Source organism: Limanda limanda, chromosome 15 (genome assembly GCF_963576545.1).
Source record: "Limanda limanda chromosome 15, fLimLim1.1, whole genome shotgun sequence".
In the NCBI taxonomy this organism is placed as follows: Eukaryota; Metazoa; Chordata; class Actinopteri; order Pleuronectiformes; family Pleuronectidae; genus Limanda; species Limanda limanda.
The window spans coordinates 13,609,741-13,621,934 of NC_083650.1; the positions used below are offsets into that span (position 1 = coordinate 13,609,741).

A 12,194-nucleotide genomic window follows, 5' to 3' on the forward strand; every position below is an offset into this window, starting at 1 on the left:
AAAACATACAAGTTCCAATACATTGCAACTAGAAAAGTGGCTGTTGTTGCAATTCCCATTAGTTGAAAAAAGGGAAGAATTGGATGGTTAAATTAAAAAAGACGGAAAAAAACAACACAAGCTATTGTAAGGTCCCATGATGCATTAGGATATCAGCAGATGTTAGTGTTTCCATCAGGGTCCATCTATTGAAAAACACTTCTGAGTTCATTGCCTTTTTTCTGTCCATATTTTCTTCTCCTGTACCTATTTCCTGAGCGTAGTGATCCAAAAACTCAAATCTGGCGTCAGGGTCATGATTTCAAGGAGCAGTGTTTCTAATCACTTCCAGGCAATTATTATTGTTGCATAAGCCTGGTCGCAGGTTTGTGGGAGGAAGTAACTTTAGATCACGTATTAAAGAAATGATTCCAATAAAAGCTTTGGGGGGGGTCTTTTAGAGGTAGGAAATGTGTAGTAGACATTTGGATCAAGCAGGTGTTTATAAAGGACAAGTTTTAAACCATGTTTTAAACACTTTAATGTACATCATCATGTGGCCATATGTGCACTAAAACCACACTATATGCAGGTTGAATTAAAAGCCAAATGTTACACAGTAGTCATCGGTTCCATTCTAATGATTCCCCAAACAAAAGGCGAATCCATTTGCATCACAAAATAGCTAAATTCACAAAAACTGTTGACCTTATATGTGAAGTGGATTAAATACACCTATCCTTAGTGAAGGAACTTGCTCTCCTCTCATTTAAGCTGTTTGTTGTTTGTTTGGATATTCTCTGCGCGCAGCTTTTTTAGAGAATAGACCAACACTAAATACATTAGGAATTCATAGAGTGGCGGTGAGGCAAAAATACATAAATGGAGCGATGCTATTTCAAGCCAGGGGCTTTTCTTTCTGCAGAAAATGGATGTTGGTGAAGTCAGCTCAGACGACCCCAAAATATCCCAAAGAAAAGCGTGTCAGGAATATGTGCTCAGCAACATGGTTGGCAGAACTCAATACCTCTTTCAAGTGTTGAATAGTGTTAAAAAGTAGTTTCACAATTCAGTCAGTTTTGATTTAAGAGTTTTGCTTTGATTTTAAATCACTGCAATCAAACAAAATGAATAAGCAATAACTATTCATAGAAAAGAGATGCACATAAGAAACTGGATACAAGCCCTAAGCAGTGAGTCGATAGCATGATAAACTGTAAATATGATTGTTGAGTTGAGAACAACGTAAATAAAAAAAAAAATTGAACCCTGGCTACAAATAACCATTTAATCCACAACATTGTTGCCACACTTCAGCTTCAGTGCACATGTGGAAAACAACTCCTCCCTATCAGTCAAGAATGCATGGCCTCCAGCAAGTATACAAACATGCCCCCCCAGTGAAATGGACTATATTTCACAAAAAGCTCTCTCGGCTGCAGACAAATGAATGTCACTGTTGTAGTGGCTTGCTTTTTTTGCCAGCTGTGATTGTGACAGCGCATTACTTTCAATAAACACAGGCTCATTGCTGCACTAAGGTATCCATTTACACTCATTTACAGCCAGACAAACTAAGTTCAGGATGATGCCAGGAGCCAATAAATAGAAGCCAGGCACAGTTTGCAGCCGCTGGCATATAGTTATCGGTTAAAGCAATGGGTGAAATTAATCATAACACCATGAATATAAACATACTGAGAGAATAGGTCATACTGCATTACCATGTATCATCCATTGCTCTCTAAACAGATCTTCTACTAGAAAGAATGCCTGACCAGGGATACAAGTTTAGCACATTTATCCCCCTGGAGGAGAGGAGAGGAGTGAATAATTAAATGTTCTGCCTTAACCCTAAACATATCTCTTGTGTTCATACTGTTTATAGTATATACTCAATTTTACTGATGGGAGAGGAAAATTACTGGAAATAAAATAAATGCATTTTAGAGGATTGGTAGAGGTGACTTTGAAAGCCCAAAGTCTTATGACCTGGTAAATGGCAAAAATTGTGAGGTCATCGAAACAAGGGATACAAACTTCTTCTTTTATCAAATACAATTCAGAGAGGTGCTAGTAGTTTCCCTCCCATCGATGAGAAACATTTGACCCTTGTCATCATCTCATTGAGGCCCTCCACAGGGGCATTGGCACCTGGACACTTGTCCCTTGTAGACACGCAGAACATACTATATATTATGTGAAAATTAAACGCCTGGGGAGATTTGTCAGAGAAACACTGTCTTTGACAAAGGACTCCAGAGACTGATGAAAATATCTGTCTGTGCAGACACTTGCTGAAAGGTATGACACTTTGCGCTTGCACTCTCATTTCCAGTAAACATCAAGGGAGGAAACCATTCTTGGAGGGGAGCAAACCTGGGATAAAACACTAGCGAATATCAGACTTGAGTTTGACAGCATGAAGGACTCTAGTTTGATGTTGATGCCTCTGTTGCTCTGTTTCGGCTCGGTGTGAGAGTAAACAGATGTTTGCCGACATGCAAGACAAAGACACATGGAGAGAAAAGCTGAAGTTCCAAGGCTAACTGCTGTGAGTGATCCTTCAAGTCTGTTATTATTGGTTGGCTGTATGACTTACTGAAGACAAACCACTGGTCAGCTTGATGAGTGTCCCAAATTGGCTTCATTGTAAGTTTCCAAACTGGCCGGAAAAAAAACCAAGTGACAAATATTGCAACTTTTTTGAAACCCCATAGTCAATAGAGTTATCTGCCAATACCAACCATTTTAAAATGCCTATATTAATTAGGTCACTTATTATTATTGTTTGTCAGCTGCATGATTTACTGAGGTCATAAGACAAACAGATGTATGAGTTTTGTGTGATTCCTCATTGGCTGATTTTTTTTTTAAGCAATCGCAGCAAACAGTTTGGCAGAACCCTCTAGAGCTACTTTAGAAGAGTCTCCAAAGCTGCCACACAAGCTCTGTTTAGTGATTGACAAAGGGGGAGCAGCAGTTTCAGAATGTAAATATGATGCAATGGCATCATGAATATATTAATTAGCACACAGGCCTGTTGATTAGTAATTCTATCGTAAGCAGCAAAAGAACTGGGATACGTACGATATATAGAAAAAGACAAACTGTCAGCATTTGAAGCAGATGATGATAACTTTGTTGTCTTATTGGTTCTGTACTCAGTAAGACAGACATGCATAATGCGTAATGACATTTATGCAATATCATCAATATCATCCCTGGACACAGAATTCTCTGTCTTTCTGTCTGTCAAGTGATGGACTTCAAGCTTGGCAGGTTTATTTCTCAGGTCCCAGGGAAGTGCAGTGTCAACTGTTATGTGTTTTGGGTGAACAGTTCTAAGAGGCCCTAACCCTGACCGCCCCCATTTATTTTAAACCAGTCACATCACAGAATGTGCCCAAAGAGCCAGAGCTCCATTATCAGCCAATAGTAGCTCATTATGCAAGTGATAGTATTATTCAACAAAAAACTATTAAGTAACATCATGGAAATCACTGATATATTGAGGGTAATCTTGATTTAATGTAGTTCATTGGATGCTAATTACTAGTTTATTTTTCAAATGTAAAATATCCATTTCAGCAAAATTCTTATCCTTATCAAATATGTTGTTACTGTCAATGAGCCACATCGTTTCAATGTGCGTGTCTCTGTAATAGCCTCAGGAATAGAGGCTTCACTTAAATTGCAATAAGAGAGGTTTATCTAACTGAGGGTAAGTAAGTGTTATCCTAGGTCTAAATGTCTCATTACCTGTTTTATATATTACAAGGTAGACATAGGTTGAAACGAAGAACATTTTATGACTCAGCATGCTTCACTATGTTCTTATCATTAAAGGCCTGTCTGAACCAAAGTAGCCCTCCAAAATAGAACTGCAATATGCCCTCATTTCCTGAATGCTCTTAAAAGAAGCACTACACTATCCCTTTCCAATAAACTTATGTCTGCTCATGTAGGTGGATAAGAATCATAGACAAAATGAGAGCACTTTCAAAGTACTCACAAGAGGGTTGCATCCTCTCATGCTTCTCTTCTGCAAATGGCATCAAAAAAACCAAGGAGAAAGCCAATTATTTATTTTAAGGGCCCTGGGGTATTTTGTCCTGTTGCTTAAGGCTCTTATGCACCACTGCTTTGAAGTGCTGAGCAGTCCAAGGAACTGTATAAATGGACAGAGGCTGGAGATTGAATGGCTAGGCTTTTAGACATGAGGTTCATCAAAGATCCCAAGACGCTATTTGGGCTCTAAAAGGAAGTGGGTGTTTCTGTTCGATATTTATCCCTCTTTGTCAAGTTGAAGGTACATTTTTATTCAACGTGACATTGTGGAGTTGGTGAACATCAGCAGGATTTATTCCCTCTACAGACAACATGAAACTTTTCGCATAGTTTGACAGAGTATTTTCAAATTTACTGTTTTGCATTAGTTCCAGTACATTTGGATTCTGTTGTGATCATTTCCATATCTTTCTCAGACTCAGAATTCATCCTATGCAAAAACAACACACACTCAGAAACGCCTGCTTTTATCTGTCTGAGTTGTGACATTGCTGAAATGCATTTACTTGACCTACTAAGGATGTTACTGTTAATGTATACTCTACCCATCATAGGAGAAAAAAGACTGCGCAAGAGTGAGATTTCACACCACCGACAGACTCCTTTAAAACCTGCAATTAAATGAACAAAAGGGTGCATAGCCAACTATAAATATGACGTTACTGATTCTGCATAATTGCGTGGATCCACAACTCCAATAATATAACAATGAATCATATTTTATAATTACTTCACCTTAATTTCCGCACTGTGACACACTGTGCTCGTAAAAAACCTCCAAATACAAATTTTAAAGCTGAAAGTGGATTCAAAGCTGTTGTAGACATATTCATGACGGCCGTGTGAGGCCATTGAACGATTTCAAAAAGCAAGTATTTACTGTGTTCCCCACTGACTGCAAATCAATTGAGCTCAGAGAAAAACATGTTGCACTGGAGGAAATAGGAAATCTCTGTCAGCCCTGTAATTATTCCATTTGTGAAGAGACAAATGGACAGTGCTGTCAAATGTGGCCTTAAAACAGCATTCGGCATTAAAGGTTAACTTTGTGAGGCAGCTGTGCATTGAGCACACATGGAGCTTGGTCTCCACCTACTGGCAAATAGGAAAGTGATGGTCCTTAAAAAAAAGACTTGGTCCACATATAAACATCCACAACACCGTGGAAAAATGGACTGTGATTGATCATAATTGTATCATATTTAGGCTACAACTGCCAGCAACAGAGACAGTCACCTATTCACTGTGGATAATATAGTCACATAGAAATCAGTTGAAGAGCACTGTCTAATGATTACTGTACCATTAAAATATTCAACTTAAAATAGCCTTTGCCGAGATCTCACAAAATTTGACAAAATGTGAATTTAACAGATTAATTCTACGACAGCAAACAGCTTCAATTTTGATCATAACAAATGCAATGAACTAAGTTACATGTCAAAATAAATTATGGGTCAATATTTGGCACCTCTGAGGGCGGAATGCATTAGCAAAATTAGCCGGAAATCAATCAAAACTGCGAGACTCAGATTTTTTGTATTTTAAGAGATTTTACAAGCATCAACCCTCCTTATCATCGGCCAAAGGTTACAAGCACAACAAATTTGTATGTGGATCATTCGGTATCACACACTCCCAGAGCTGGATCACGTGCACATGCTTTAGGCAAGAAGCAAACTCGTTCATGCCTCTTCTTAACCTCTCTCTACCTTAGACATGTGAGAGTATGATGCTAGAAAGCAGACTCATGATATGGAAGAAAATATGCAAGAAAATGTAAATATCTGAGTGGCCTGAACAAATTCAGATAATAAAGCCTAGTTAACACACAATGTGAACGCATTTATTTGGTAGTGAAAATTCTATCATAAGATAAAGATAATATATGAAGTGCCTTCATGAGGCACAGCAACCTGGGAACCAACTGCAAACAACTAATGACTGTGTGTGACTTAAAATGTACTTTCAAGCTTTCTCAGCAAACGGAAATATACTTACTGAATCAGTTACTAAACCTATATGACTATAAGAGCTCTTCTTTTGATGTGGAACAAATTTCTTGAGAGTAACTGTCGCACCAGGAACATGGTTTCCTGGCAGTTTGGTCATTAAACAAATTAAATTACTGACAGGACATGGCCCAGCATTCAAGACTAAGCCTACTGAATTATTCATTTTTTTAAGTCTCCATAAAGCAAGGTTTCCATTTAAGAAGATGTCTAATCCAAAGTATGGACACTAACATGGAAATCAATCACGTGTATGAAATCATATTTGTGTGTCCAGGCACAACATACTCCCTGACTGCTGGATGCGTGTGCAGTTCTCATGTTCAGTGAAAGGCACTTCTCTGATGTCATTATACTAGTGGAAAGGGTGTCTTTGATTGGGCTGTCTGGGCAAAGAGACAGCTTGCCTTCCTTGCATTTGGCATTTCGGAACAGACGGTACATAACAGTGTTGCTGACAGGCACTTTAAGCCAGCATCTGTTCGAAAACGTGTGATCTAGTGTCTCTGGCACGTCTGAATTTGCCATCGTCAAAGACAACAAACTTGTGTTATCCTTTAATATGACAATCATGAAGAAATTTCACAGGCCCTAATAGCTTTGAGTTAGGAATTTATCAGCCAAATAGCCTGGATACTGTCCCAATGAATTGCAACCAGGCGCAAATGCTGGATTTATGGAGCCATCCATGGGGACCGGGCCTGCCCTCCCTCCTAGCAAGAGAATCAGGCAGGATAAATCCAGGATGTCTGAATGAATGCTCGACAAATGCAATAATGATGCCAAAATGATGTCACATTAAGCCACATGCCAAAAGAGAATTGTCAGTTCCTGTGAAATATTACAATTTCATTGAATGCAAGCTAATTGTGACAATTACAGCTAGTGAAATTACTGAATGCTACTCTGATGAAGGTTAGTGCTAACCAGTTTTGTAAATATAGTTATTTCTTGCTCTGTAAGGACTGAATTTGACTGTCCTGTCCTAACTGTTATGAAGGAGTTAGAGTTTGTACAAACAGCCAATCATATGCTAAATTAATATATCAAAACAGCAAGTTTAATATAACAATGAATACAAAAGCAACCACTGAATATACATGCACATGAACACAATACAAATACAGTACTGTGTTATCATGGAAATACACTGTTCTTTAATATATTAACATAACCCATTATTTTATTTCAAAAGTAATAACCATTTAATAAAAAGTTCCTTGTACAAACAGTCTCATTCATCTGAGCCATGTTTTTCTTTAATTTATTTGGGAGTTAAAATGGTTTAGAAAAAGACATGGTCTAAAATCAGTGCACTGTCTCCAATCGTAAAGCAAAGCCTAAATGAAAGTCAGACCACAGGTGTTGCACTGGCACCACCATAAATTGAAAGAGGAGATTGAGTTTATATACTAGGGGAATGACACAGCAACACTAACAATGACTGCTCACAAAACAGCTAAAAATCATACAAATATTCAAATAAAAGGGTCGATAGATTAATTAATATTAATTCCTCCAACTTTGTACACTACTTTTTTGGTTTTGTGACCAATATTTTTTTTTTGTATGTGCACCAACATAGACAAGTATTGAGAGAATGCACTTACTGTAGTATCCATAGAGCACAGTGTCTTCAATTTGCCCTCTTGTCTCATTGTTTGCTGCCCAATCCTAGATGTTAGCAAAGGAGAAGTCCATGGTGAAAATGTATATTAGGTTAAACATTTAAGGGAATATAATAATCAGTAAGAAAATACATCAGTTACATTTAACCTTATTATTATTTAAAAAATATATATATATATAAAAAAAAATATTAAAAAAAAGTATTCCTGAATACTGTATTTATTCCATCATTTAACAGTTTAGCATAAAATTATAACCAGTCACGACAGGCATGAAACACAAACAATACAGTGAGGAATGAATGAACCCAGTAGCCTGGAGGAGTAGGTCGTGCCAAACTCGCAAGCGTGACGTCTCTGACAATTTTGTTTATCTGGGTTCACAAACTGAATTCAGGCATACACAGAGGATGACACAAACCTTCCATCTATAGGGGGAGTAACTCAAAGCTGTCAGACCTTTGTCTAAATCTATTTTTATTTTGTGTAGCAGAAGTGTGTGTCATAAGCATTTTCAATGTTTTAGTTGGAATTATCTAATTAGACATAAAAGCTGTGAACCTGCAAGAATGAAGAGAAATCTTAAGAAAAAGTTGCATTATTTCTGTCAGTTGCTGCAGTGTTATGATTCTGAGGGCACTGAGAAAAGCTCAAATGACCTTTTCCCAAGAGAAGATAACATTCTTCTTTCAGCTTTCTGTTTAAGATTACTGATTAAGTGAGGGATTGTGTTGTTGATGACTTTACTTGTGCAAACTATGTCAGGTGGCCATTATTAACTGATAAAAAAAAAACACATTCCCTTAAGCTATCGAGGCATTTCACAACCTAGAGAAATCAACAAATTACCTGCTGTTCCAATGAAGACATCATTACACACCTTGCTAAATCTTCAAATAGATAGATACAAATGCAGTGACTTGGCAAATAAGACCGAGCCAACAAATGCATTGGGCTTTTAGTTTAGACAAAGACATTGTCCACAGTGGCTGAGGAAATTACCAAGTGAAGTAAAAGACTCCCTCGGGAAAAGTCATTACTATTTCTCAAACTGACGGTTAACACAACCCATACTAACCTTGTACGTGCCATTGGGATACTTCATGAAGGAAACAAGGAATATATCCACCGGTAGAAGTGCGGATGTTATCAAGGCAATGGCCAATGCACATATTGCTGTGATGGTTGAAACAACTTCACTTTCCTGACGACTTTGGAATTTACGGATGTAGACCCAACAGAAAGCCAGGATCACCTAAAAAGGAAGAAGTGTAATCAAGTTAAAAAATAATGGAGAATAATACCTAATGACAAAACAACAAAAGTAAAGAGTATAAAGAAAGAACTGGGATAGAAGCCAAAAACCAAAGTGTTGGTTTGCATAGATGTAATCTCACAAAGATATAGAGTAGTAAATTCAGTGAACATATAAGTGATAACTGATACAAAAGCCAGCAACAAATTCCACATTTGTCGAGCATTGAACAGTTTCGCAGAGCTACATTTTATTGAACTTCATATTGTATGCATAATAATATTATGTGCTCACGTAAACACTAGGCAAGTGTATGTGTTAGGGCTGGGCAATATGGCCAAAACTGTTCATATAGGTCAATATTGATAATTATAACAGTAAATGTCAAATTATTGTTTAAGTTTAAAAACTGCTCCTGAGTGATGGTTGTGATTTAAAACTCTTCTGTGAGAGCAGCGAAGGATAAAAACTTGATAAACAGCCAAATATTTGACAAAGTCGAGGTAAATCAATGATTTATACTCAATGTTTTTACATGTGACATAAGCAATAAACCAATATAAATTGGACTTTTGTTATCATACAATTTATTAAATTCATGTGGTGAGAATTATTGATATTGTGTTATTGCCCAGCCCTAGTGTGCATTGCTGATTACCAAAAGGCAGTCTCAAAATAAAGAGTTAACACAACAAGGGCTTATTTATACACAGATAATAGGCTGCATGTGCTATGTAACAGCTGAACTGATTATATCACACTTCCTCTGTTCATCCTCGGTCAGCACAACGTGAACACAGACAGGAAATAACACGAAGTTGACTTCTGATACGAAGCAAGAATTAATGTGCCTGTTAGACGGACAACTACACGAGAAGAAAAACATTTCAATACATTCCTGAATCTACTCGTGTATTCTGCTGCTGTTTAACATTTCAAAAATAACGAGACGACAAAAAGAAAGGGCGAGAGGCATTGTCATTGTAATGGACAGGAAACTCATTAAAGACGGAGAGGCAAATGAGGGGCCGCACAATGACAAGGTCATATTCCAGGCACACAGGCAGGGAGGAGAGAGGACACTGCTGAGAGCCGTCCCTTCAGATCAAGGGCTGCCATTCACAGACAGGATCAATTAAAAGGCCCACGGCCCTAAGCCTCCGGCTGCTTGTTCTGCCAGGTAACGAGTCGAGCTGTGCATCCAAATAAGATCAGCTGAGAGGCGTGTGCAGATAGACAGGAGGAGGAGGAGGAGGAGGAGGAGGGGGGCAGAACAGCTTATTGGCTTGAGTCTCACATGTCACTAAGCAGTTGCCAGTTCAGATCACGTGCAGGTAAATTGGGCAGCAGGTTATTTAACTGACCGACCTCCATTTAAACACCCTGGAGTTAAAGTCTGGACACGACACGAAGGCTGACGAGGTGTATTTACAGTGTTTGCACTCAAACGCACTTCATGGCTCATTTGGAGGATTGTGAATAGAGTAAATCGCATTTAAAACCACCGTACACGCAGCTAGCTCCGTGGCTTCTCATCAGATACGTTCACTTCATGTACACTAGATTCAAAGAATGCACGCCCCCTATTTCCTTCGTCGAGGTATTAAATGCGCCACTGACTCTTCCTCTCCTTCACAACAACAGGCTGTCAGATGTGTCACGGCTAATGTTAGCTAGCACCACAGCCAGTATGGACGTCAATACACAGCAGCCACGTAGCCGGGTCCCACACCGACTACATCCTACTCTCCTCCCGCTAAACACGACTCAAACCACACCAGCCACTACAGGAAGCTACTACACTGGTTCACACTGGTTTACACTCGCTTACCAGGAGTATAAAGGTGAAAATAGACCATCCGAGCGCCGACTCGGAGAGCAGCGACTGGGCAACCATCTTCACTTCCTGCAATAACAAACCCACGTGCTCCTGCTGACGTCATCGCGGTGGAGGGCGAGCAGCAGCCGTGTCATCACCACAGAGAAGCCCCCCCATGCTCAGTTCATATGTTCTGTTCATATGTTCAGTTCATAAGTTCTGTTCATGTGTTCAGTTCATAAGTTATGTTCATATGTTCTGTTCATATGTTCAGTTCATATGTTCTGTTCATATGTTCAGTTCATAAGTTCTGTTCATATGTTCAGTTCATAAGTTCTGTTCATGTGTTCTATTCATATGTTCAGTTCATGTGTTCTGTTCATATGTTCTGTTCATATGTTCAGTTCATATGTTCAGTTCATAAGTTCAGTTCATAAGTTATGTTCATATGTTCAGTTCATAAGTTCTGTTCATGTGTTCTGTTCATATGTTCTGTTCACATGTTCAGTTCATGTGTTCTGTTCATATGTTCTGTTCACATGTTCAGTTCATGTGTTCTGTTCATATGTTCAGTTCAAAAGTTCAGTTCATATGTTCAGTTCATAAGTTCTGTTCATGTGTTCTGTTCATATGTTCAGTTAATGTGTTCTGTTCATATGTTCTGTTCATATGTTCAGTTCATATGTTCAGTTCATAAGTTCAGTTCATAAGTTATGTTCATATGTTCAGTTCATAAGTTCTGTTCATGTGTTCTGTTCATAAGTTCTGTTCATATGTTCAGTTCATAAGTTCTGTTCATATGTTCAGTTCATAAGTTCTGTTCATGTGTTCAGTTCATAAGTTATGTTCATATGTTCTGTTCATATGTTCAGTTCATATGTTCTGTTCATATGTTCAGTTCATAAGTTCAGTTCATATGTTCAGTTCATGTGTTCTGTTCATATGTTCTGTTCATATGTTCTGTTCACATGTTCAGTTCATGTGTTCTGTTCATATGTTCAGTTCAAAAGTTCAGTTCATATGTTCAGTTCATAAGTTCTGTTCATGTGTTCTGTTCATATGTTCAGTTCATGTGTTCTGTTCATATGTTCTGTTCATATGTTCAGTTCATATGTTCAGTTCATAAGTTCAGTTCATAAGTTATGTTCATATGTTCAGTTCATAAGTTCTGTTCATGTGTTCTGTTCATAAGTTCTGTTCATATGTTCAGTTCATAAGTTCTGTTCATATGTTCAGTTCATAAGTTCTGTTCATGTGTTCTGTTCATATGTTCTGTTCACATGTTCTGTTCATATGTTCAGTTCATAAGTTCTGTTCATGTGTTCTGTTCATATGTTCTGTTCACATGTTCTGTTCATGTGTTCAGTTCATAAGTTCTGTTCATATGTTCAGTTCATAAGTTCTGTTCATGTGTTCTGTTCATATGTTCT

At 38.1% G+C, this 12,194-nt stretch overlaps 1 protein-coding gene across 1 annotated transcript in view; it reads right to left on the reverse strand.

Moving 5' to 3' along the window:
* lmbrd1 (LMBR1 domain containing 1) overlaps positions 1-10,847 on the reverse strand; it is a 51,373-nt gene extending 40,526 nt beyond the window's left edge. The window contains exons 1-3 of the mRNA XM_061086925.1: positions 10,777-10,847; positions 8,769-8,945; positions 7,673-7,736 (exon numbers count right to left, since the gene is read on the reverse strand). Coding sequence (XP_060942908.1) covers positions 7,673-7,736; positions 8,769-8,945; positions 10,777-10,842 — 307 coding nt within the window. The 5' untranslated portion in view covers positions 10,843-10,847. The remainder of the gene's footprint in view (positions 1-7,672; positions 7,737-8,768; positions 8,946-10,776) is intronic.
* Positions 10,848-12,194: the final 1,347 nt, after the last annotated feature.